This window comes from Mobula hypostoma, chromosome 22, assembly GCF_963921235.1.
Source record: "Mobula hypostoma chromosome 22, sMobHyp1.1, whole genome shotgun sequence".
Taxonomy (NCBI): domain Eukaryota; kingdom Metazoa; phylum Chordata; class Chondrichthyes; order Myliobatiformes; family Myliobatidae; genus Mobula; species Mobula hypostoma.
Window position 1 is genome coordinate 751,610 of NC_086118.1, and position 26,126 is coordinate 777,735.

The 26,126-nt window shown below is 56.8% G+C and overlaps 1 protein-coding gene across 1 annotated transcript in view; it reads left to right on the top strand.

Moving 5' to 3' along the window:
* The first annotated feature begins 5,561 nt into the window (after positions 1-5,561).
* The window catches only part of LOC134336559 (ADP-ribosylation factor-binding protein GGA3-like), a 59,823-nt gene continuing 39,258 nt past the window's right edge, over positions 5,562-26,126 (top strand). Inside the window, exon 1 of the mRNA XM_063030837.1 lies at positions 5,562-5,645. Within this exon, the coding sequence (XP_062886907.1) occupies positions 5,606-5,645 (40 nt within the window). The 5' untranslated portion in view covers positions 5,562-5,605. The remainder of the gene's footprint in view (positions 5,646-26,126) is intronic.

Below are 26,126 nucleotides of genomic sequence, written 5' to 3' on the forward strand. Positions count from 1 at the left end.
TTGACACGGTTTGTGGACGGACCAACAATGGAAGGAAAATTATGTAACCACACCTTTGGAAATGTAGCTGGTCATGTGGAAAAAGTGTGAACGGGAGATCATTTCTGAGATAGTGGCAACAACCCATATCATTTAGAGTGATTGTAGAAAAGGCTAGGGATGGGCCAGTTTTAAGTTTGAAATTGGTGTAAGGCCAGTTTCATTAACATAAAGCAAGACATAGCAAATGTAGATTGGGAGCATCTACTTGCATATAATCTACATCTGCACAGCGGGAAGTGCAAACAAAGCACTTGAATAACTTACGCACAGAAGGTTATGGAGCCAGTGATGGGAGATGTGACAAACACAGGATGCCCACAGGTCAGTGAGGATGGTTTGGTCAGACTGGCTTTCTTCCATTCTGTGCGATTCTATGATTCTATCACATGGAGAAAAGATTTTATACACAAGTGGCTTGAGACCGAATGCAGAGCCGGGGCAGACTTGACTAGTGGATAAATTCCTGAAATAATCTGCAGGAACATGGAGGGGTAGAACTGTGCTAAATGATCTCTTTCTGGAATTAAATTGTGACATGAAAACAGCAAGCCAATGAGACCCACCACAGCGCCTACAGCGCCAAAATTAATTCAGCAAGGAAGGTAAACATCACAAATGACGTTTCTAGTAGTGTCTTTCCAAGCCCTGACATATCAGGAATTGTTCAAAGGCCTGAAGGCAATCAAGTGGCAAACAGCTGATTGAATCCACCCATAATTCTGAAAGAACATTCCAGAAGAGAGGGAAGTAGCCAGCAAAACTGTTTACCAACACTCCTGCCACTGGCAGTATTTTGAACATCTGACATAAATGCTAGCTTTGCTTCAAACATTTGGCATAAATTCAAGCACTAAGCCAGAGAATCATAATGATCAAAGCAGCTACCACCCTGTCCCACTCCTCTCGATAATGTACAAAGGTCCGCAATGTTTCCTGTCAAACTGACTGACCCCTCCCTTAAAGCGGACAGGCCTGTGCACAGGGTTTAGGTGCTGCCATCACTGCCCTTTCCCACTGACTGAGATCAGAGTCTAGTTCCACCTGATATAGTAGCTGCTGTACCTGTGCCGACTTCACTGCCAAACTCTCCAATGTCAACGGCTAATTTCACAATCTGTTCCGTGGCAACCAGTTCAAAATCAACACAAGCTCCAATGGGAATGATTCCTGGCCCAGGACCATGTCAACAAGTACACCAATGATCTCCCACAACAACACCTCTACACCCATGTGGAGAAACAGCTTAAAGAACCTCACAGAAACAGGCCTTTCAGCGCATCATGTCCACCCCTACACCCATATGGACAAACAGCTTAAAGAGTCACTCAGAAACAGGCCTTTGAGCGCATCGTGTCCACCCCTACACCCATATGGACAAACAGCTTAAAGAGTCACTCAGAAACAGGCCTTTGAGCGCATCGTGTCCATGCCATCCACACCAATCCCTTTCACTTGCATTAGGTCCATCGCCCTCTATGCTGCTGGGTCAGGCTGCAGAATTGTTATCGTCCTTGCAGTTTAACTTTCCTATGCTTATTATTTTTTATAATCACCTATATATGTACAATTGTTTGGTGAAAGTTATAGTAATTGTAGAATGGCTGATTCTGTATTTTCTAGAAGCTTCTTAGTTTTTCCAAAAATGTCTCATTGATTCCAATACGTGTCCAGGTGCTTCTTAAATGTCATGAATTTACCTGCATCACCTGCTGGGGCAGAGTATCCATTCACCAGCTACCCAGCAAGAAGATGCAAAGCCCCCCAAAGAGACCACGATCTACAGTCCAGCACTTTGACATGCCACAGGCTCTCCCTCTCTCTCTCGCTCAGCAACGAAGGTGACAGAGGTATCAGTCCTTCCACAGCAAAACGGGCAGAACAGCTCACTGTTTCAATGTTACAAAGTGCAGTCACTCAGACCTCGAGTTTCCCAAACTCGAGAAATGACAGCAAACTCTCTATCTCACCATCTCAAAGCAGAGGGAGAGGGAGAGAGTGAGAGAGAGAGAGAGACAGAGAGAGAGAGAGAGAGATTGAGAGAGTGAGTGAGAGAGTGAGAGAGAGAGAGAGAGACAGAGAGAGAGAGTGAGAGAGAGAGGGGGGAGAGGGAGAGAGAGAGAGAGAGAGTGAGAGGGAGAGAGTGAGAGTGAGAGAGAGTGAGAGAGAGAGAGAGAGACAGAGAGAGAGAGATTGAGAGAGTGAGTGAGAGAGAGAGAGAGAGGGAGAGAGGGAGAGGGAGAGAGAGAGAGAGAGGGAGAGAGGGAGAGAGTGACAGAGAGAGAGAGAGAGGGAGAGAGAGAGAGAGAGAGGGAGAGAGTGACAGAGAGAGAGAGGGAGAGAGAGAGAGAGAATGAGAGACAGAGAGTGAGTGAGAGAGAGAGTGAGAGAGAGAGAGAGGGAGAGGGAGAGAGAGAGAGAGTGAGAGAGAGAGTGAGAGAGTGAGACAGAGAGAGAGAGGGAGAGAGAGAGAGAGAGAGAGAGAGGGAGAGAGAGACAGACACACAGAGGAAGAGCGACAGTGTGAAAGAAAGAAGCCTCTGACAGCTGCACTCTCTGTCTTGATGTTGTGAACCCCTGCAGCACGTCGGTAGGTGACACCAGCAAGGACTTGGGCCCTGAAGGTGCTTGTCTTCCGGGCCGCTCGGAGCTATTGAAAATGCGAGGCCACTCAGCCACTCCAAGAGTGGGAACCCACCACCATGAAGACCTGTAGCTTGAGTCAGCTATAAATGATGGACTACAACTGAACCCCAGACACCTTGAAAGGGAAAAGAGAGACATTAAAGAGAGGAATTTAAGCTGTTTCACAGATAAATTTAAAGAAGTCACCAACGTAGCTCCTCCTCCAATGGAATCTTGTCAAGGCTTTTCCAATATCCATGCAGATAATCTACAGCACTCCCCTCAAACAAATCCCCTACCCCCTCCTTTCCCTCCCCACTCTCCTTACCCCTTTCCTCTTCCTCTTCCCCCTCTTCTTTCCCCTCACCCCCCACTCCCCCCACCTCCTCTCCTCCCTCCTCCCCCACTCCTCTCTCCCCACCACCACTCTCTCCTCTCCCTCTTCTCCACCTTTCCTTCCCCCCTCTCCCCAACCCCATCCCTCCTCCCCACCCCCTCCCGCTCTCTCCCCATCCCCTCTCCCCTTTCCTTTCTCTGCCCCACCCTACCCCTCCCTTCTCCCTCCTCTCCTCTCCAACTCCTCCCCTTCACCCCCTCCTTCCTCCTCCCTCTCCCTCCTCCTCTTCCCCTCCCCCTTCGCTCTCCCTCTCTGTCTCCTCTTCCCCCTCACCCTCTCCCCTGCCCTTCCTCTTCCCCTACACCCCTCCTCCTCCTCCCCTTCCCTACCCCTCTCTCTCCTCTTCCCCTCCACCTTCTCCTTCCTCTTCTGCATCCCCTCTCTTCCTCTTCTTCCCTCCCCCTCCTCATTCTTCCTCTTCTCCACCCCCTCTCCCATCCTCCTCTCCCTTCCCCTCCCCCTCCCCTTCACCTTTCGCTCTCCCCCTCCTCTTCCGCATCCCCTCTCTTCCTCTTCTCCCCCTGCTCTTCCCCCTCCCCCACTCTTCCTCTTCTCCACTCCCTCTTCCTCTTCCCCTCCCTCTTCCCCTCTCCATTCCCATCCTCCTCTCCCTCCTCTTCCCCTTCCCCTCCCCTCCTCTTCCCCTCCCCTCCCCTCCTCTTCCCCTTCACTCTCCCCATCTCCTCTTCCCCTCCCCTCCTCTTCCACATCCCCCACTCTTCCTCTTCTCCATTCCCCTTCCTCTCCCCCTCCCTTCCCATCCCCCCTCTACCTTCCCCTCACCCCTCTCCCTCCTCTTCCCCCTCCTCCTTCCCCTTCCTCTCTCCTTCCCCCTTCGCTCTCCCCGTCTCCTCTTCCTCTACCCCCTCCTCCTCCCCATCCGCTTCCCTCCTCCCCTCTCCCCCCTCCTCCACCCCCTTCACCTTCCTCTACACCTCTCCTCTTCCCCTCTCTCACCCCTCCTCCACCCCTTCACCCTCCTCTTCCCTCTCTCCCCTCCCTCCCCACTCCTTCACCCTCCTCTTCCCCTCTCCCCCCTCCTCCACCCCTCTTCAATCTCCTCTTCCCTCTCCACCACCCCTCTTCACCCTCTTCTTCCCTCTCTCCCCTCCCCCACCCTCCCCCCTCCTCTTCCCCTCTCCTCCACCCCTCTTCACCCCCTCTCCCCTTCACCTTCACCTTCCTCTACACCTCTCCTCCTCTCCTCTCTCCCCTCCCTCCTCCTCCCCTCCTCCACCCCTCCCCTCTCCCCCTCCCCTCTCCCCCTCTCTCCCCCTCCCCCTCTCTCCCCTCCCCCCTTCTCCCCTCCCCCTCTCCCCTCTCCCCTCCCCCTCTCCCCTCCCCCCTCTCCCCCTCCCCTCCCCCCTCTCCCCTCCCCCTCTCCCCTCCCCCCTCTCCCCTCTCCCCCCTCTCCCCTCTCCCCCTCCCCTCTCCCCTCCCCCTCTCCCTCTCCCCTCTCCCCTCCCTCTCCCCCACCCTCCTCTTCCCCTCTCCCCCCTCCTCCACCCCTCTTCAATCTCCTCTTCCCTCTCCACCACCCCTCTTCACCCTCCTCTTCCCCTCTCCCCCCCTCCACCCCTCTTCAATCTCCTCTTCCCTCTCCACCACCCATCTTCACCCTCCTCTTCCCTCTCTCCCCTCCCCCTCCCTTCCCACTCCTTCACCCTCCTCTTCCCCTCTCCCCCTCCTCCACTCCTCTTCAATCTCCTCTTCCCTCTCCACCACCCCTCTTCACCCTCTTCTTCCCTCTCTCCCCTCCCCCTCCCTCCCCCCTCCTCTTCCCCTCCCTCCCCCCATTCCCCTCTCCTCCACCCCCTTCACCCCCTCTCCCCCTCTTCACCCCCTCTCCCCTTCACCTTCCTCTACACCTCTCCTCCTCCCCTCCCCTCCTCCCCTCCTCCTCCCCCCTCCCCTCTCCCCCCTCCCCCTCCCCTCTCCCCCTCCCCCTCTCCCCTCCCCCTCTCCCCCTCTCCCCCTCCCCTCTCCTCCCCCTCTCCCCTCACCCCCCTCTCCCCTCTCCCCTCCCCCCTCCCCTCTCCCCTCCCCCCTCTCCCCTCCCCTCTCCCCTCCCCTCCCCTCCCCTCTCCTCCCCCTCCCCCATCCCCCCTCTCCCCCTCCCCTCTCCTCCCCCTCCCCCATCCCCCCTCTCCCCCTCCCCTCTCCCCTCCCCCTCTCCCCTCCCCCTCTCCCCTCTCCCCCCTCCCCTCCCCTCTCCCCTCTCCCCCCTCCCCTCCCCTCTCCCCTCTCCCCCCTCCCCTCCCCTCTCCCCTCTCCCCTCCCCCCTCCCCCTCCCCCTCTCCCCCCTCCCCTCCCCCTCTCCCCCCTCCCCTCCCCCTCCCCTCTCCCCTCCCCCTCCCCTCTCCCCTCCCCTCCCCTCTCCCCTCCCCCCTCCCCTCTCCCCTCCCCCCTCCCCTCTCCCCTCTCCCCTCCCCTCCCCTCTCCCCTCTCCCCTCTCCCCCCTCCCCCCTCATCCGCCCCTCTCCCTTCAGCTCTCTCGTATGCCGCTGCGTGGTATCGCGATGTTTTGGACATGTCGCAGGCAACATGGCGGAAGCGGACGGAGAGACGCTGGAGTCCTGGCTGAGTGAGTGTCTGGTGCGGTGGGACGATAGGTTGGAGTGCTCCGAAGTTATATCGGGGACAGTAAGCATTATTAATACAGCAGTGGTTGGAGTTATTAATGGGAAAATACTGTTGACGCGGTGTCTGTCAGAACGATACGGGGTGGTGGGCTGTTCCCTACAGTAATGCTCTGAGGAGATACCGAGAGTAGTGAAGTCGGGGTGTGATTGATTCCGGGAAAACGGGGTGTGGAGTATTACTTTTTAATAACACCAGCATCATGCAGTGTAACAGGAATAAACAAGGTGGCTTGGTTACAGTATTAAGGGGATGGTGGTCGCCTGTAGTGGTAGCACAGGAGTGGTGTGGTTTCTGACAGTATCAACCCGGGGTGGCAATAGGCCTGCTGCCCCAGCAGAGACAGTGCGTTGCCTGTAGTTGTCATAAGTGAAGTGAAGCAAAGGGCATCCTCCATCAACTTGCAGAACAAAATGTGTGAAGAAGAGAGGATGTCTTCAGCAATAATACTGGGGATAGAGTGGTACCTAATTAGCGCTTGTAAGGACGATCTGTACCAGTCGTATCAGGGAGGCTAGCAGTGGGTTTTTATAACTGTGGAGGTAAATGGCAACTTTTGATGGTACGGAAGAAAGCCATTAAGCTCATCAAGTTTATGGTAGTTATTGGTACATTGCGGGGCTTCATTTGCAATACATCAAGACGTTTTTTTAGAATTTAATGTGGATTTCTTTGGGTGAATTTTATTTTCCTCTTTAACCCTGTTAGCTATTTTATTGCCCCAGGTTATTGCCTACCTTGTCCTTCTAATCACCTCTTTAGGTTCCCCAGCCTCTTCCGTTCTAAAGTGTATGACTAGTCTAACCAGTTTTTCCAGTCTAACTTCTTCATTCATAATAACTCCTCATATCAGCCCTGTACATCTTCTACAAGAGCATCTCTATCATAGTGTGTTGATCTAAAGTTTTTCTAGTCTGCCTGCAGCCTGATGAATGTTTAATACTGTTTGAGAATAACATCCTTACTGTTACAATCTTCATAATGAACTGCCAACGCAGCTGAATGATTCAGGACAATGGTTTGTTTTACTGTGAGGTTTGTGTCAAAGCAATTTCTCCATGTTAACAGCAGTAAGTATTCCTATTGGGTGAGGAATAATAAAGACCATAAGACATAGGAGCAGAATTGGGCTATTTGGCCCATCGAGTCTGCTCCGCCATTCAATCATCGCTGATCCTTTTTTCCCGTTCTCAGCCCCACACCTCGACCTTCTCCCTGTAACCTTTGATGCCGTGTCCAATCAAGAACCTATCAATCTCTGCCTTAAATACACCCAACGACCTGGCCGCCACAGCTTCCTGTGGTAACAAATTCACCACCCTTTGGCTAAACAAATTTCTCTGCATCTGCTTTAAATGGACACACTTTTATCCTGAGACTGTGCCCTCTTGTCCTAGACTCCCCTGCTGTGGGAAACTTCCTTTCCACATCTACTCTGTCTAGGCCTTTCACCTTTAGAAAGGTTTCAATGAGATGCCCCTCATCCTTCTAAATTCTAGTGAGTGCAGAACCAGAGCTATCAGACATTCCTCGCCCTTTCATTCCTGGGATCATCTTTATGAACCTCCTCTGAACCCTCTCCAATGCCAGCGCATCTTTTCTTAAATGAGGAGCCCAAAACTGTTTGCAATATTCAAGGTGATGCCTCACCAGTGCCTTATAAATCCTCAGCATCACATCCTTACTCTTGTATTCCAGACCTCTTGAAATGAATGCATTTGCCTTCCTCACCACCGGCTCAACCTGCGAGTTAATCTTTAGGCTGTTTTGCACAAGGACTCCCAAGTCCCTTTGCATCTCAGATTTTTGTATTTTCTCCCCATTTAGAAAATAGTCCACACAATTATTTTTACTACCAAAGTGCATGACCATGCATTTTCCAACATTGTATTTCGTTTGCCTCTTTTTTGCCCATTCTCCTAATCTGTCTAGGTCCTTCTGCAGCCTACCTGTTTCCTCAACACTATCTGCCCCTCCACCAATCTTCATATCATCTGCAAAGCCATCAATTCCATCATCTAGTTCATTTATATACAGCATAAAAAGAAGTTGCCCCAACACCGATCCCTGTGGAACCGCACTGGTTACTGGCAGCCAACCAGAAAAGGATCCTTTTATTTCCACTCACTGCCTCCTACCAATCAACCAATGCTCTAGCCATGCCAGTAACTTTCCTGTAATGCCATGGGCTCATAACTTGGTAAGCAGCCTCATGTGTGGCACCTTGTCAAAGGCCTTCTGAAAGTCCAAATGTACAACATCCATTGATTCCCTTTATTTATCCTACTTGTAATCTCCTCAAAGAATTCCAACAGGTTCATAAGGCAAGATTTTCCCTTAAGGAAACAACACTGACTTTATCCTATCTTGTCCTGTGTCACCAAGTACTCCATAACCTCATCTTTAACAATCGACTCCAACATCTTCCCAACCACTGAGGTCAGGCTAACTGGTCTGTAATTTCCTTTCTGCTGCCTTCCTCCTTTCTTAAAGAGTGGAGTGACATTTACAGTTTTCCAGTGTTCTGTCACCATACCAGACGCCAATGATTTTTGAAAGATCATTACTAATGCCTACACAATCTATTTCAGAATCCTAGGGTGCTGTTCATCAGGTCCAAGTGACTTCTGTACCCTTAGGTCTTTCAGGTTTTTCCTCATACCCTTCAACATCTGGCATACTAATAGTGTCTTCCACAGTGAAGGCTGATGTAATATACTCATTTAGTTCACCTGCCATCGCCTTGTCCCCTGTTACTATTTCTCTGGCCTCATTTTCTAGCAGTTTTGTATCCACTCTCATCTTTCTTTTATTTTTTACATACTTGAGAAAACTTTTACTATCCACTTTGATGTTGTTTGCTAGCTTGCTTTCATACTTCATCCTTTTCCTCCTAATGATTCTTTTAGTTGCTCTCTGTAGGGGCTTATAAACATTCCCAATCTATGAACTCAATCATATTGTGATCATTGCCTCCTAAGAGTTCCTTTACCTTAAGCCCTAATCACATTTGGTTCATTAGGAAACACCCAATCCAATATAACTGATCCCCTAGTTGGCCCAATGTCAAACGGCTCTAAAAAGCCATTCAACAAGCTTACTCTCTTCAGATCCATTACCAACCTAATTTTCCCAATCAACACTCACAACACGCTGGAGGAACTCAGCAGGTCGGGCAGCATCCGTGGAAACGATGAGTCGACGTTTCGGGCCGGAACCCTTCGTCAGGACTGTAGTGGGAAGGGGCAGAGGCCCTATAAAGAAGGTGGGGGGAGGGTGGGAAGGAGAAGGCTGGTAGGTTTCAGGTGAAATACCAGTAAGGGGAAAGACAAAGGGGTGGGGGAAAGCGGGTTGGACCAACGGGCTGGAGACTACCTTGACGGTATATGAGATGTTGCTCCTGCAACCTGCCCTCCCCCCGCCCCTTTGTCTTTCCCCTTACTGGTTTTTCACCTGGAACCTACCAGCCTTCTCCTTCCCACCCTCCCCCCACCTTCTTTATAGGGCCTCTGCCCCTTCCCTCTTCAGTCCTGACGAAGGGTTCCAGCCCGAAACGTCGACTCATCGTTTCCATGGATGCTGCCCGACCTGCTGAGTTCCTCCAGCGTGTTGTGAGTGTTGCTTTGATCCCAGCATCTGCGGATTATTTTGTGTTATGGATGTAGGTGGGATGGGAAAGAACCAAGGGGATAAAATGGAGTCAAGGTATGTGGACACGAGTTCAAGGGACAAAAGCAAGTTGAAACAGTCAGCCTACCAGATGAGGCCAAACTCGGGTTGGAGGAGGAGCAACTCATTCCATCTGAGTAGTCTGCAAACTTGTAGAATAGGGGAAAACACAATGGGTAACACTTCACTTGTGAGTCTGTTGGGATCATCTATTGCTCCCGGTGCGGCCTCTACATTGGTGAAACCCGACGCAGATTGGGGGACCGCCTCGTCGAGCACCTCCGCTCTGTCTGCCACAACAGACAGGATCTCCCAGTAGCCACCCACTTCAACTCTGCTTCCCATTCCCATTCAGATATGTCCATACATGGCCTCCTCTACTGTCATGAGGAGGCTAAACTCAGGTTGGAGGAGCAACACCTCATATACCATCTGGGTAGTCTCCAGCCCCTTGGTATGAACATAGAATTCTCCAACTTCCGGTAATTCCCTCCCCCTCCCTTCCTCTGTCCCTATTTCAGTCTGCCCCCTCCCCCAGCTGCCTATCACCTCCCTCATGGTTCCGCCTCCTTCAACTACCCATTGTGTTTTCCCCTATTCCTTCTTCACCTTTCCTGCCTATCACCTCCCTGCTTCCCCTCCCTCACCCCTTTACCTTTCCCCTTACTGGTTTTTCACCTGGAACCTACCAGCCTTCTCCTTCCCACCCTCCCCCCACCTTCTTTATAGGGCCTCTGCCCCTTCCCTCTTCAGTCCTGACGAAGGGTTCCAGCCCGAAACGTCGACTCATCGTTTCCATGGATGCTGCCCGATCTGCTGAGTTCCTCCAGCGTGTTGTGAGTGTTGCTTTGATCCCAGCATCTGCGGATTATTTTGTGTTTTAAATTTTCCCAATGGACCCGACTATCTCTCATGACGATCAAAGTATTGCCCTTTTGACATGCCTTTTTAATTTTCCATAGTAATCTGTGGTCTACATCCCAGCTACTGTTTGAGACACACTTCTTGGGAATATTAAACAAACTATCAGTTAGTTTAATCAGCATGGTGAAGGGAGAATTATTAGTTCTAAGAAGTGTGATTTAAGGAGAGATTGCACTGACTTGTTGATTCAATGATTCCTTTGATGAGGTAACCAAGGTGAAGACATTTAAGTAGATATCATCTTCATGGATTTTCGAAATGTTTGCCGAAGTCCCACACAAAAGGCTGGAGAACAAAAAGTGAAGCCCTAGACAAAAAGAATCAATGGTTGAGGGGGGAGGGGGTCAGCAAATTAGATTAATTGTACAATGCTCAAGAGCTGTGGGGTTTTTTTTAGATTATAAATTGGCAGATCATTTTCTTCAGATCGTGAGAAGGTGCAGAGGAGATTTACTGGAATGGCTCTGGGAGTGAGGGATTTGGCTTTAAATTTCAGCTGGGGAAACTGAGATTAAGATGAGTGGGTGTTCAGCACATTTGACTGATTTCCCTCTCGCTGCTGCCGCCAGGGGAAGGCGCAGGGTCAGTAACCTCAGTGCGGCTTGTGGCTGTGGGGGACTGTGCTTTGATGTTTACGTCCTCAGTGCGGAACACACTCCACGGTTATGCAGGACTTTGCGGTTCATGTTGCATGTGTTTCTGGTTACTCTCTCTTATTTTGCTATTTGCGTGATTTGATCGAGGCACTTTGGCGTGGAACTCTCTCTGCGCCTGAGGCCTGCAGTCATCTACACAGCACTAAACTGAACTGACTTGGTACCAGGCGATGGCTCCAGGACCATTTTGGAGACTTTTCCGTTTGACGTTTGATATTCACTGTGAGATTTTCTCACTTGTGCTTTGTGGAATTTGTTCTTTTTTTACATGTTGAGTGTTTGATGTTTTCTTTAAATGAGTTCCCCGTGATGCTTCCTTGTTTTGTGCCTGTGGGCGGATGAATCTCAGGGTTGCATATTGTATACATACTTTTATAATAAATGTACAGTACTTTGAAACTAGGTTTGATTGAGGTAGGAGATCATGACTGTTTAGAAAAGGTAAACAGAGGGAAGCAATTCCCATTCACAAGGTGACATAAATTGATAAGCACAACAGATTCTCCAGATGCTGGAAATTGTGGGCAACACGAAATGCTGAAGAAACTCAGCAAGTCAAGCGATGTTTATGGAGGAGAATAAACAGTTGAGGTCTCACCCTGAGGCCCTTCATCAGGCCTGGAAAGGAAGGGGGAAGAGGCCAGAATAAGAAGGTGGGAGGAGGGGAAGGGATGCAAGGTGACAAGTGATGGGTGAGACCAGGTGAGGGAGAAAGGTGTGTGGGGGATGGAAGTCAGAAGATAGGGGATAGGTTGGAGGAGGTAAAGGGTTAAAGAAGAAGGAATCTAATAGGTGCTGCCAGTATATCATGGAAGAAAGAGAAAGAAGGGGGTGACCAGAGGGTAGTGATGGGCAAGTGATGGTAACCAGAATAGGGAATAGAAAAGGAGCGAAGGAAGGAGAGGGAGTTAGAGAAATCAATATTCAGCCATCAGGTTGGAGGCTATCCGGTTAGAATATGAGGCATTACTCCCCTAGTCTGAGTTTGGCCTCATCAAGGCACCACGGAGGTCATGGATCAACATGTCATAATTGGAATGGGAAATCAAATTGAAATAGAATATCTGCCTTTTGTGGCGGACAGAGTGAAGGTGTTCGACAAAGTGGTCCCCAGTCTGTAAGATAATTCATTCTGAACACTTTGAAATTAATTTTCAGGGATACAGCTCAGTGATAGGGTTCAGTTAGAGCTTTGGGGCTTTGACTAGATTGTTTTATCTAGATCCAGCATGGACTCAGTTGAAATGATAGTTCTTGATGAGGAATTAATTCATTCCTTTTCATTTAGAAGTCTGGGGAATAAACATCGTACCAGGCCACACAGCCGTTCTGTTAAAATTGAAGCCTAAGTCCCGGTGAATCACCCATCTCACTGGCAAAGTACAACTGTTGTACCCCTCAGCCACATTACTAGATGCTTGTATTCAGTGACATTAGGAATAAATAGTAGCAGTTATCTGATTAAAATAAGCACAATCAGTCTTGATTCTACTAATAATTATGTGTATCTATAGGAATCATTAAATTATTAAACTTGCGGCCAGTAGTCAACTATTTATGAGTTTGAATCTCACCATTGCAGCCAGGAGATTGAAATTAAGTAAGCACATTTGCTATAAAAGCTTATATTGGTTGAAGTCCAGCTGGTTTAATTTATGACTCTGTGTCTGCCAATGCGGTTGACTCTTTATTACCATCTGACTCGGTATTGTAAGGGCCATTTAAAGATGCACAATAAGTCGTCAGAAGCCATAAACATATTTTAAAAATATGAGAGGGGAGGAGAAGTTCTATTGACAGCGAGGTGGAAAGTGTGAGATGTTGTAACAGTGATGAAGGGAAGGCAAGGCACTATTTATACTGGTAATGGAAAGGTGAGAGGATGTCCAATGGGTGAGAGACTTTACAGGAATTTGTGGGAGTCAAGGGAGTATTTACAGGGTGATGAGCTATTTATTAATTTAGAGATACAGAGTGGTAAAAAGCCTTTCCAGCCCCATTACACCCATGTGACCAATTAACCGACTAAACTTTGGAATGTGGCAGGGAACGTGAGCACCCAGAGGAAACCCACACTGTCACAGGGAAACCATACAAACTCGCTACAGGCCACAGTGGGAATTCAACCTGAGTTATTGGTGCAATTATAGTGTACCACTCGCCACTATGCCACTGTGCCGAGCGGCTGAGGAAATGCAAGGATTTCAGTCATTTCAATGTAAGGCTGGCAAGTGGGCGTCTGTGGTCAAATGCAGGAGTCTGTGATGTTACCTGTTGGTATGATTCTGCAAATGCAACTTTGCCACGCTGACTCATCTGTCCAGCTCCCCAGATCATTGTCAGCAAGAGTTAGTGGCTTCACCCTTTGTTTCCGTCTCAGTTATGGGCTGAGTATTATTGACACAGTGTTATTGATAAGAGAACTCAGAGACTCACTGATGAGGGAAAGGAGGTAGTGGATGAGGAAGGAAGGGGTAGTGTATGAGGAGGGAGTGGGGGTGGTGTAGAAGGATTATTATGATTATGAAGACACGCAGTCCCCTTTTATTGTCATTTAGTAATGCATGCATTAAGAAATGATAAAAATGTTTTTCCAGAATGATATCACGAAAGCACATGACAAACCAACTTAAGAACTAATAAAAACCACATAATTATAAAATATAGTTACAACAGAGCAAAGCAATACTGTAATTTGATAAGAACAGACCATGGCACAGTAAAAGTCTCAAAGTCTCTCGAAAGTCCCATCATCTCACGCAGATGGTAATCCTCCAGCGCCTCCAACTTGCCGAAGCAGATCCTGGAAGCATCCAAACACAGTCCGACTCCAAGCCTCCGACCAGCTCTCCGAAACCAAGCACCGAGCACCATCTCTGCCGAGCGTTTCGACCCCGGCCCCGGCAACAGGCAATAGGCAAAGCCGAGGACTCGGGGCCTTCCCCTCCGGAGATTCTCGATCGCACAGTAGCAGCGGCAGCGAAGCGGGCATTTCAGGAGTTTCTCTGCGCTTCTCACGGCTGCCCCCATCAAATCTGGATTGTGCACAGCACCCCTAGTTACACATATCGATATTCATTCGGAACGGCCGTGCGCGCTGCGTCGTGCCACCATCTTCCTCTCCCTCCTAAGGAGGGAGTGAGTGCAGTGTATGAGGAAGTTGGGGTCATTTGTGAAGGAGATGCATTTATGTACAAGAAAGGAGTGAGGGTGGTGTGTGAGGGGTGTGGGTGGTATGTGAGGGGGTGTGGGTAGTGTGAGGGGTGTGGGTGGTGTGCGAGGGGGTAGGGGTGGTCTGTGAGGGGGTGTGTGAGGAGTGTGCGGGGTGTGGGTGGTGTATGAGGGGGGTGTGTGGTGTGTGAGGGGGGTGTGTGGTGTGTGAGGGGGTGTGGGTGGTGTGCGAGGGGTGTGGGTGGTATGTGAGGGGGTGTGGGTGGTGTGTGAGGGGGTGTGGTGTGCCAGGGGTATGGGTGGTATGGATGGGGTGTGAGGGGTGTGGGGGTGGTGTGTGAGGGGGTGTGGGTGGTGTGAGAGGGATGTGGGTGGCGTGTGAGGGGGTGTGGGTGGCGTGTGAGGGGAGGTGGGTGGTGTGTGAGGGGTGTGGGGGTGGTTTGTGAGGGGTGTGGGTGGTGTGTGAGAGGGATGTGGGTGGCGTGTGAGGGGGCGTGGGTGGCGTGTGAGGGGGCGTGGGTGGTTTGTGAGGGGGCGTGGGTGGCGTGTGAGGGGGCGTGGGTGGCGTGTGAGGGGGCGTGGGTGGTGTGTGAGAGGGATGTGGGTGGCGTGTGAGGGGGCGTGGGTGGCGTGTGAGGGGGCGTGGGTGGCGTGTGAGGGGATGTGGGTGGTTTGTGAGGGGTGTGGGTGGTGTGTGAGGGGGTGTGGGTGGTGTGCGAGGGGTGTGGGTGGTATGTGAGGGGGTGTGGGTGGTGTGTGAGGGGGTGTGGTGTGCCAGGGGTATGGGTGGTATGGATGGTGTGTGAGGGGTGTGTGGGTGGTGTGTGAGGGGATGTGGGTGGCGTGTGAGGGGTGTGGGGGTGGTTTGTGAGGGGTGTGGGTGGCGTGTGAGGGGGTGTGGATGGTGTGTGAGGGGTGTGTGGGTGGTGTGTGAGGGGATGTGGGTGGCGTGTGAGGGGGTGTGGGTGGCGTGTGAGGGGTGTGGGTGGCGTGTGAGGGGTGTGGGTGGTGTGTGAGGGGATGTGGGTGGCGTGTGAGGGGATGTGGGTGGTGTGTGAGGGGTGTGGGGGTGGTTTGTGAGGGGTGTGGGTGGCGTGTGAGGGGGTGTGGGTGGCGTGTGAGGGGTGTGGGTGGCGTGTGAGGGGATGTGGGTGGTGTGTGAGGGGTGTGGGGGTGGTGTGTGAGGGGGTGTGGGTGGTGTGTGAGGGGTGTGGGGGTGGTTTGTGAGGGGATGTGGGTGGCGTGTGAGGGGTGTGGGGGTGGTTTGTGAGGGGTGTGGGGGTGGTTTGTGAGGGGTGTGGGTGGTGTGTGAGGGGGTGTGGGTGGTGTGAGAGGGATGTGGGTGGCGTGTGAGGGGGTGTGGGTGGCGTGTGAGGGGGTGTGGGTGGTGTGTGAGGGGATGTGGGTGGTTTGTGAGGGGGTGTGGGTGGTGTGTGAGGGGATGTGGGTGGCGTGTGAGGGGGTGTGGATGGCGTGTGAGGGGATGTGGGTGGTGTGTGAGAGGGATGTGGGTGGCGTGTGAGGGGGTGTGGATGGCGTGTGAGGGGATGTGGGTGGTGTGTGAGGGGATGTGGGTGGTGTGTGAGGGGTGTGGGTGGTGTGTGAGTGGTGTGTGAGGGAGTGTGGGTGGTGTGTGGGGGGTGTGTGGGTGGTGTGTGAGGGGATGTGGGTGGTGTGTGAGGGGATGTGGGTGGTGTGTGGGGGGTGTGTGGGTGGTGTGTGAGGGGTTGTGGGTGGTGTGTGAGGGGTGTGGGTGGTGTGTGAGGGGATGTGGGTGGTGTGTGAGGGGGTGTGGGTGGCGTGTGAGGGGGTGTGGGTGGCGTGTGAGGGGGTGTGGGTGGCGTGTGAGGGGATGTGGGTGGTGTGTGAGGGGATGTGGGTGGTTTGTGAGGGGGTGTGGGTGGTGTGTGAGGGGATGTGGGTGGCGTGTGAGGGGGTGTGGATGGCGTGTGAGGGGATGTGGGTGGTGTGTGAGAGGGATGTGGGTGTGGCGTGTGAGGGGTGTGGGGGTGGTTTGTGAGGGGATGTGGGTGGTGTGTGAGGGGTGTGGGGGTGGTTTGTGAGGGGATGTGGGTGGTGTGTGAGGGGTGTGGGGGTGGTTTGTGAGGGGTGTGGGTGGCGTGTGAGGGGATGTGAGTGGTGTGTGAGGGGGTGTGGGTGGCGTGTGAGGGGGTGTGGGTGGCGTGTGAGGGGATGTGGGTGGCGTGTGAGGGGATGTGGGTGGTGTGTGAGGGGATGTGGGTGGTTTGTGAGGGGGTGTGGGTGGTGTGTGAGGGGATGTGGGTGGCGTGTGAGGGGGTGTGGATGGCGTGTGAGGGGATGTGGGTGGTGTGTGAGAGGGATGTGGGTGGGTGTGAGGGGGTGTGGATGGCGTGTGAGGGGATGTGGGTGGTGTGTGAGGGGATGTGGGTGGTGTGTGAGGGGTGTGGGTGGTGTGTGAGTGGTGTGTGAGGGAGTGTGGGTGGTGTGTGAGGGGATGTGGGTGGTGTGTGAGGGGATGTGGGTGGTGTGTGAGGGGATGTGGGTGGTGTGTGGGGGGTGTGTGGGTGGTGTGTGAGGGGTGTGGGTGGTGTGTGAGGGGATGTGGGTGGTGTGTGAGGGGGTGTGGGTGTGAGGGGGTGTGGGTGGTGTGTGAGGGGATGTGGGTGGCGTGTGAGGGGATGTGGGTGGTGTGTGAGGGGATGTGGGTGGTTTGTGAGGGGGTGTGGGTGGTGTGTGAGGGGATGTGGGTGGCGTGTGAGGGGATGTGGGTGGCGTGTGAGGGGATGTGGGTGGTGTGTGAGAGGGATGTGGGTGGCGTGTGAGGGGGTGTGGATGGCGTGTGAGGGGATGTGGGTGGTGTGTGAGGGGATGTGGGTGGTGTGTGAGGGGTGTGGGTGGTGTGTGAGTGGTGTGTGAGGGAGTGTGGGTGGTGTGTGGGGGGTGTGTGGGGGGTGTGTGGGTGGTGTGTGAGGGGATGTGGGTGGTGTGTGAGGGGATGTGGGTGGTGTGTGGGGGGTGTGTGGGTGGTGTGTGAGGGGGTGTGGGTGGTGTGTGAGGGGTGTGGGTGGTGTGTGAGGGGATGTGGGTGGTTTGTGAGGGGGTGTGGGTGGCGTGTGAGGGGATGTGGGTGGCGTGTGAGGGGTGTGGGTGGCGTGTGAGGGGTGTGGGGGTGGTTTGTGAGGGGATGTGGGTGGTGTGTGAGGGGATGTGGGTGGCGTGTGAGGGGGTGTGGGTGGCGTGTGAGGGGTGTGGGGGTGGTGTGTGAGGGGATGTGGGTGGTGTGTGAGGGGTGTGGGGGTGGTTTGTGAGGGGATGTGGGTGGTGTGTGAGGGGTGTGGGGGTGGTTTGTGAGGGGTGTGGGTGGCGTGTGAGGGGATGTGGGTGGCGTGTGAGGGGATGTGGGTGGCGTGTGAGGGGATGTGGGTGGTGTGTGAGGGGTGTGGGGGTGGTTTGTGAGGGGTGTGGGTGGCGTGTGAGGGGATGTGGGTGGTGTGTGAGGGGTGTGTGGGTGGCGTGTGAGGGGTGTGGGTGGCGTGTGAGGGGTGTGGGTGGCGTGTGAGGGGGTGTGGGTGGTGTGTGAGGGGATGTGGGTGGCGTGTGAGGGGGTGTGGGTGGCGTGTGAGGGGGTGTGGGTGGCGTGTGAGGGGTGTGGGTGGCGTGTGAGGGGTGTGGGTGGCGTGTGAGGGGATGTGGGTGGTGTGTGAGGGGGCGTGTGGGTGGTGTGTGAGGGGGCGTGGGGGTGGTTTGTGAGGGGTGTGGGTGGCGTGTGAGGGGATGTGGGTGGTTTGTGAGGGGGTGTGGATGGTGTGTGAGGGGATGTGGGTGGTGTGTGAGGGGATGTGGGTGGTGTGTGAGGGGGTGTGGATGGTGTGTGAGGGGGTGTGGATGGCGTGTGAGGGGGTGTGGGTGGCGTGTGAGGGGGTGTGGATGGCGTGTGAGGGGATGTGTGGGTGGCGTGTGAGGGGGTGTGGATGGCGTGTGAGGGGGTGTGGATGGCGTGTGAGGGGGTGTGGATGGCGTGTGAGGGGGTGTGGGTGGCGTGTGAGGGGATGTGGGTGGCGTGTGAGGGATGTGGGTGGTGTGTGAGGGGTGTGGGTGGTGTGTGAGGGGATGTGTGGGTGGTGTGTGTGGGGGTGTGGGTGGTGTGTGAGGGGGTGTGGGTGGTTTGTGAGGGGGTGTGGGTGGCGTGTGAGGGGGTGTGGGTGGCGTGTGAGGGGTGTGGGTGGCGTGTGAGGGGATGTGGGTGGCGTGTGAGGGGGTGTGGGTGGCGTGTGAGGGGATGTGGGTGGTGTGTGAGGGGTGTGGGGGTGGTTTGTGAGGGGGTGTGGGTGGCGTGTGAGGGGGTGTGGGTGGTGTGTGAGGGGGTGTGGGTGGCGTGTGAGGGGATGTGGGTGGTGTGTGAGGGGGTGTGGGTGGCGTGTGAGGGGTGTGGGTGGCGTGTGAGGGGATGTGGGTGGCGTGTGAGGGGGTGTGGGTGGCGTGTGAGGGGGTGTGGGTGGCGTGTGAGGGGGTGTGGGTGGTGTGTGAGGGGTGTGGGGGTGGTTTGTGAGGGGGTGTGGGTGGCGTGTGAGGGGTGTGTGGGTGGCGTGTGAGGGGGTGTGGGTGGCGTGTGAGGGGATGTGGGTGGTGTGTGAGGGGATGTGGGTGGTGTGTGAGGGGGTGTGGATGGTGTGTGAGGGGGTGTGGGTGGTGTGTGAGGGGGTGTGGATGGCGTGTGAGGGGATGTGTGGGTGGCGTGTGAGGGGGTGTGGATGGTGTGTGAGGGGGTGTGGATGGCGTGTGAGGGGGTGTGGGTGGCGTGTGAGGGGGTGTGGGTGGCGTGTGAGGGGATGTGGGTGGCGTGTGAGGGATGTGGGTGGTGTGTGAGGGGTGTGGGTGGTGTGTGAGGGGATGTGTGGGTGGTGTGTGAGGGGGTGTGGGTGGTGTGTGAGGGGGTGTGGGTGGTTTGTGAGGGGGTGTGGGTGGCGTGTGAGGGGGTGTGGGTGGCGTGTGAGGGGATGTGGGTGGCGTGTGAGGGGATGTGGGTGGTGTGTGAGGGGTGTGGGGGTGGTTTGTGAGGGGGTGTGGGTGGCGTGTGAGGGGGTGTGGGTGGTGTGTGAGGGGGTGTGGGTGGCGTGTGAGGGGATGTGGGTGGTGTGTGAGGGGGTGTGGGTGGCGTGTGAGGGGTGTGGGTGGCGTGTGAGGGGATGTGGGTGGTGTGTGAGGGGGTGTGGGTGGCGTGTGAGGGGGTGTGGGTGGCGTGTGAGGGGGTGTGGGTGGTGTGTGAGGGGGTGTGGGTGGTGTGTGAGGGGTGTGGGGGTGGTTTGTGAGGGGGTGTGGGTGGCGTGTGAGGGGTGTGTGGGTGGCGTGTGAGGGGGTGTGGGTGGCGTGTGAGGGGATGTGGGTGGTGTGTGAGGGGATGTGGGTGGTGTGTGAGGAGTGTGGGTGGTGTGTGAGGGGATGTGGGTGGTGTGTGAGGGGTGTGGGGGTGGTTTGTGAGGGGTGTGGGTGGCGTGTGAGGGGATGTGGGTGGTTTGTGAGGGGGTGTGGGTGGTGTGTGAGGGGATGTGGGTGGTGTGTGAGGGGGTGTGGGTGGCGTGTGAGGGGTGTGGGTGGCGTGTGAGGGGTGTGGGGGTGGTTTGTGAGGGGATGTGGGTGGTGTGTGAGGGGATGTGGGTGGTGTGTGAGGGGGTGTGGGTGGCGTGTGAGGGGTGTGGGGGTGGTTTGTGAGGGGATGTGGGTGGTGTGTGAGGGGTGTGGGGGTGGTTTGTGAGGGGATGTGGGTGGTGTGTGAGGGGTGTGGGGGTGGTTTGTGAGGGGTGTGGGTGGCGTGTGAGGGGATGTGGGTGGCGTGTGAGGGGATGTGGGTGGTGTGTGAGGGGTGTGGGGGTGGTTTGTGAGGGGTGTGGGTGGCGTGTGAGGGGATGTGGGTGGTGTGTGAGGGGTGTGTGGGTGGTGTGTGAGGGGTGTGGGTGGCGTGTGAGGGGTGTGGGTGGCGTGTGAGGGGATGTGGGTGGTGTGTGAGGGGGTGTGGGTGGCGTGTGAGGGGTGTGGGGGTGGTTTGTGAGGGGATGTGGGTGGTGTGTGAGGGGTGTGGGGGTGGTTTGTGAGGGGATGTGGGTGGTGTGTGAGGGGTGTGGGGGTGGTTTGTGAGGGGTGTGGGTGGCGTGTGAGGGGATGTGAGTGGTGTGTGAGGGGGTGTGGGTGGCGTGTGAGGGGGTGTGGGTGGCGTGTGAGGGGATGTGGGTGGCGTGTGAGGGGATGTGGGTGGTGTGTGAGGGGATGTGGGTGGTTTGTGAGGGGGTGTGGGTGGTGTGTGAGGGGATGTGGGTGGCGTGTGAGGGGGTGTGGATGGCGTGTGAGGGGATGTGGGTGGTGTGTGAGAGGGATGTGGGTGGCGTGTGAGGGGGTGTGGATGGCGTGTGAGGGGATGTGGGTGGTGTGTGAGGGGATGTGGGTGGTGTGTGAGGGGTGTGGGTGGTGTGTGAGTGGTGTGTGAGGGAGTGTGGGTGGTGTGTGAGGGGATGTGGGTGGTGTGTGAGGGGATGTGGGTGGTGTGTGAGGGGATGTGGGTGGTGTGTGGGGGGTGTGTGGGTGGTGTGTGAGGGGTGTGGGTGGTGTGTGAGGGGATGTGGGTGGTGTGTGAGGGGGTGTGGGTGGCGTGTGAGGGGGTGTGGGTGGTGTGTGAGGGGATGTGGGTGGCGTGTGAGGGGATGTGGGTGGTGTGTGAGGGGATGTGGGTGGTTTGTGAGGGGGTGTGGGTGGCGTGTGAGGGGATGTGGGTGGCGTGTGAGGGGATGTGGGTGGCGTGTGAGGGGATGTGGGTGGCGTGTGAGAGGGATGTGGGTGGCGTGTGAGGGGGTGTGGATGGCGTGTGAGGGGATGTGGGTGGTGTGTGAGGGGATGTGGGTGGTGTGTGAGGGGTGTGGGTGGTGTGTGAGTGGTGTGTGAGGGAGTGTGGGTGGTGTGTGGGGGGTGTGTGGGGGGTGTGTGGGTGGTGTGTGAGGGGATGTGGGTGGTGTGTGAGGGGATGTGGGTGGTGTGTGGGGGGTGTGTGGGTGGTGTGTGAGGGGGTGTGGGTGGTGTGTGAGGGGTGTGGGTGGTGTGTGAGGGGATGTGGGTGGTTTGTGAGGGGGTGTGGGTGGCGTGTGAGGGGATGTGGGTGGCGTGTGAGGGGTGTGGGTGGCGTGTGAGGGGTGTGGGGGTGGTTTGTGAGGGGATGTGGGTGGTGTGTGAGGGGATGTGGGTGGCGTGTGAGGGGGTGTGGGTGGCGTGTGAGGGGTGTGGGGGTGGTGTGTGAGGGGATGTGGGTGGTGTGTGAGGGGTGTGGGGGTGGTTTGTGAGGGGATGTGGGTGGTGTGTGAGGGGTGTGGGGGTGGTTTGTGAGGGGTGTGGGTGGCGTGTGAGGGGATGTGGGTGGCGTGTGAGGGGATGTGGGTGGCGTGTGAGGGGATGTGGGTGGTGTGTGAGGGGTGTGGGGGTGGTTTGTGAGGGGTGTGGGTGGCGTGTGAGGGGATGTGGGTGGTGTGTGAGGGGTGTGTGGGTGGCGTGTGAGGGGTGTGGGTGGCGTGTGAGGGGTGTGGGTGGCGTGTGAGGGGGTGTGGGTGGTGTGTGAGGGGATGTGGGTGGCGTGTGAGGGGGTGTGGGTGGCGTGTGAGGGGGTGTGGGTGGCGTGTGAGGGGTGTGGGTGGCGTGTGAGGGGTGTGGGTGGCGTGTGAGGGGATGTGGGTGGTGTGTGAGGGGGCGTGTGGGTGGTGTGTGAGGGGGCGTGGGGGTGGTTTGTGAGGGGTGTGGGTGGCGTGTGAGGGGTTGTGGGTGGTTTGTGAGGGGGTGTGGATGGTGTGTGAGGGGATGTGGGTGGTGTGTGAGGGGATGTGGGTGGTGTGTGAGGGGGTGTGGATGGTGTGTGAGGGGGTGTGGATGGCGTGTGAGGGGGTGTGGGTGGCGTGTGAGGGGGTGTGGATGGCGTGTGAGGGGATGTGTGGGTGGCGTGTGAGGGGGTGTGGATGGCGTGTGAGGGGGTGTGGATGGCGTGTGAGGGGGTGTGGATGGCGTGTGAGGGGGTGTGGGTGGCGTGTGAGGGGATGTGGGTGGCGTGTGATGGGATGTGGGTGGCGTGTGAGGGATGTGGGTGGTGTGTGAGGGGTGTGGGTGGTGTGTGAGGGGATGTGTGGGTGGTGTGTGAGGGGGTGTGGGTGGTGTGTGAGGGGGTGTGGGTGGTTTGTGAGGGGGTGTGGGTGGCGTGTGAGGGGGTGTGGGTGGCGTGTGAGGGGTGTGGGTGGCGTGTGAGGGGATGTGGGTGGCGTGTGAGGGGGTGTGGGTGGCGTGTGAGGGGATGTGGGTGGTGTGTGAGGGGTGTGGGGGTGGTTTGTGAGGGGGTGTGGGTGGCGTGTGAGGGGGTGTGGGTGGTGTGTGAGGGGGTGTGGGTGGCGTGTGAGGGGATGTGGGTGGTGTGTGAGGGGGTGTGGGTGGCGTGTGAGGGGTGTGGGTGGCGTGTGAGGGGATGTGGGTGGCGTGTGAGGGGGTGTGGGTGGCGTGTGAGGGGGTGTGGGTGGCGTGTGAGGGGGTGTGGGTGGTGTGTGAGGGGTGTGGGGGTGGTTTGTGAGGGGGTGTGGGTGGCGTGTGAGGGGTGTGTGGGTGGCGTGTGAGGGGGTGTGGGTGGCGTGTGAGGGGATGTGGGTGGTGTGTGAGGGGATGTGGGTGGTGTGTGAGGGGGTGTGGATGGTGTGTGAGGGGGTGTGGGTGGTGTGTGAGGGGGTGTGGATGGCGTGTGAGGGGATGTGTGGGTGGCGTGTGAGGGGGTGTGGATGGCGTGTGAGGGGGTGTGGATGGCGTGTGAGGGGGTGTGGGTGGCGTGTGAGGGGGTGTGGGTGGCGTGTGAGGGGATGTGGGTGGCGTGTGAGGGATGTGGGTGGTGTGTGAGGGGTGTGGGTGGTGTGTGAGGGGATGTGTGGGTGGTGTGTGAGGGGGTGTGGGTGGTGTGTGAGGGGGTGTGGGTGGTTTGTGAGGGGGTGTGGGTGGCGTGTGAGGGGGTGTGGGTGGCGTGTGAGGGGATGTGGGTGGCGTGTGAGGGGATGTGGGTGGTGTGTGAGGGGTGTGGGGGTGGTTTGTGAGGGGGTGTGGGTGGCGTGTGAGGGGGTGTGGGTGGTGTGTGAGGGGGTGTGGGTGGCGTGTGAGGGGATGTGGGTGGTGTGTGAGGGGGTGTGGGTGGCGTGTGAGGGGTGTGGGTGGCGTGTGAGGGGATGTGGGTGGTGTGTGAGGGGGTGTGGGTGGCGTGTGAGGGGGTGTGGGTGGCGTGTGAGGGGGTGTGGGTGGTGTGTGAGGGGGTGTGGGTGGTGTGTGAGGGGTGTGGGGGTGGTTTGTGAGGGGGTGTGGGTGGCGTGTGAGGGGTGTGTGGGTGGCGTGTGAGGGGGTGTGGGTGGCGTGTGAGGGGATGTGGGTGGTGTGTGAGGGGATGTGGGTGGTGTGTGAGGAGTGTGGGTGGTGTGTGAGGGGATGTGGGTGGTGTGTGAGGGGTGTGGGGGTGGTTTGTGAGGGGTGTGGGTGGCGTGTGAGGGGGTGTGGGTGGTGTGAGGGGATGTGGGTGGTGTGTGAGGGATGTGGGTGGTGTGTGAGGGGATGTGGGTGGTGTGTGAGGGGTGTGGGGGTGGTTTGTGAGGGGTGTGGGTGGCGTGTGAGGGGGTGTGGGTGGCGTGTGAGGGGTGTGGGTGGTGTGTGAGGGGATGTGGGTGGCGTGTGAGGGGATGTGGGTGGTGTGTGAGGGGTGTGGGTGGTGTGTGAGTGGCGTGTGAGGGGATGTGGGTGGTGTGTGGGGGGTGTGTGGGTGGTGTGTGAGGGGATGTGGGTGGCGTGTGAGGGGGCGTGAGTGGTGTGTGAGGGAGTGTGGGTGGTGTGTGAGGGGTGTGTGGGTGGTGTGTGAGGGGGTGTGGGTGGTGTGTGAGGGGTGTGGGGGTGGTTTGTGAGGGGATGTGGGTGGTGTGTGAGGGGTGTGGGGGTGGTTTGTGAGGGGTGTGGGTGGCGTGTGAGGGGGTGTGGGTGGCGTGTGAGGGGGTGTGGGTGGTGTGTGAGGGGTGTGGGGGTGGTTTGTGAGGGGTGTGGGTGGTGTGTGAGTGGTGTGTGAGGGAGTGTGGGTGGTGTGTGGGGGGTGTGGGTGGTGTGCGGGGGGTGTGGGTGGTGTGCGGGGGGTGTGGGTGGTGTGCGAGGGGTGTGGGTGGTGTGCGAGGGGTAGGGGTGGTGTGTGAGGGTGTGTGGTGTGTGAGGGGGTGTGGGTGGTGTGCTAAGGATTGGGGTGGTGTGTGAGGGGTGTGGGTGGTGTGAGAGGGGGTGTGTGTGGTATGCGAGAGGGTGTGTGTGGTGTGTGAGGGGTAGGGGTGGTGTGTGAGGAGTGTGGGTGGTGTGTGAGGGGGTGTGGGGGTGGTATGTGAGGAGTGTGGGTGGTGTGTGAGGAGTGTGGGTGGTGTGTGAGGGGGTGTGGGTGGTATGTGAGGGGTGTGGGTGGTGTGTGAGGGGTGTGGGTGGTGTGTGAGGGGGTGTGGGTGGTATGTGAGGGGTGTGGGTGGTGTGTGAGGGGTGTGGGGGTGGTTTGTGAGGGGTAGGGGTGGTGTGTGAGGAGTGTGGGTGGTGTGTGAGGGGGTGTGGGTGGTATGTGAGGGGGTGTGGGTGGTATGTGAGGGGTGTGGGTGGTGTGTGAGGGGGTGTGGGTGTGGGTTGTATGTGAGGGGTAGGTGTGTGTGAGAGGTGTGGGTGGTGTGCGAGGGGGTGTGGGTGGTGTGCGAGGGGTAGGGGTGGTGTGCGAGGGGTAGGGGTGTTGTTTGAGTGGTAGGGGTGGTGTGTGAGGGGGAGTGGGTGCTGTGTGAGGGGGTTTGTGAGGGGTGTGGATGGTGTGTGAGGGGGTATGGGTGGTGTGTGAGGGGTGTGGATGGTGTGTGAGGGGGTATGGGTGGTGTGTGAGGGGTGTGGGTGGTGTGTGAGGGTGTGAGGGTGGTTTGTGAGGGGGTGTGGGTAGTGTGAGGGGTGTGGGTGGTATATGAGGGAGTGTGGGTGGTGTGTGGGTGGTGTGTGAGGGTAGTTTGTGAGGGGGTGTGGGTAGTGTGAGGGGTGTGGGTGGTATATGAGGGAGTGTGGGTGGTGTGTGGGTGGTGTGTGAGGGGTAGGGGTGGTATGTGAGGGGTGTGGGTGGTGTGTGAGGGGTAGGGGTGGTTTGTGAGGGGATGTGGGTGGTGTGTGAGGGGATGTGGGTGGTGTGAGGGGCTGTGGGTGGTATGTGAGGGGTGTGGGTGGTGTGTGATGGGTAGGGGTGGTATGTGAGGGGTGTGGGTGGTGTGTGAGGGGGTGTGGTGTGTGAGGGGGTGTAGGTGGTGTGTGAGGGGGTTTGTGAGGGGTGTGGGTGGTGTGTGAGGAGGTGTGGGTGGTGTGTGAGAGGGAGGGGGTGTGAGGGGTGTGGGTGGTGTGCGAGGGGGTGTAGGTGGTGTGTGAGGGGGTTTGTGAGGGGTGTGGGTGGTGTGCGAGGAGGTGTGGGTGGTGTGCGAGGGGTAGGGGTGTTGTTTGAGGGGTAGAGGTGTGTGAGGGGGTGTGGGTGGTGTGTGAGAGGGTGTGGGTGCTGTGTGAGGGGGTTTGTGAGGGGTGGGTGGTGTGTGATGGGTAGGGGTGGTGTGTGAAGGGTGTGGGTGTTGTGTGAGGAGGTGTGGGTGGTGTATGAGGGGTGTGGGAGTGGTTTGTGAGGGGGTGTATGTTTGTGAGGGGTGTGGGTGGTGTAGGTGGTGTGTGAGGGGTCTGGGTGGTGTGTGAGGGGGTGTGGGTAGTGTGAGGGGTGTGGGTGGTGTGTGGGGGGTGTGGGTGGTGTGCAAGGGGTAGGGGTGGTGTGCGAGGGGTATGGGTGGTGTGTGAGGGGTAGGGGTGGTGTGTGGGGGGTGTGGGTGGTGTGTGAGGGGTTGGGGTGGTGTGTGAGGGGTGTGGGTAGTGTGTGAGGGGTAGGGGTGGTTTGTGAGGGGATGTGGGTGGTTTGTGAGGGGCTGTGGGTGGTATATGAGAGGCTGTGGGTGGTA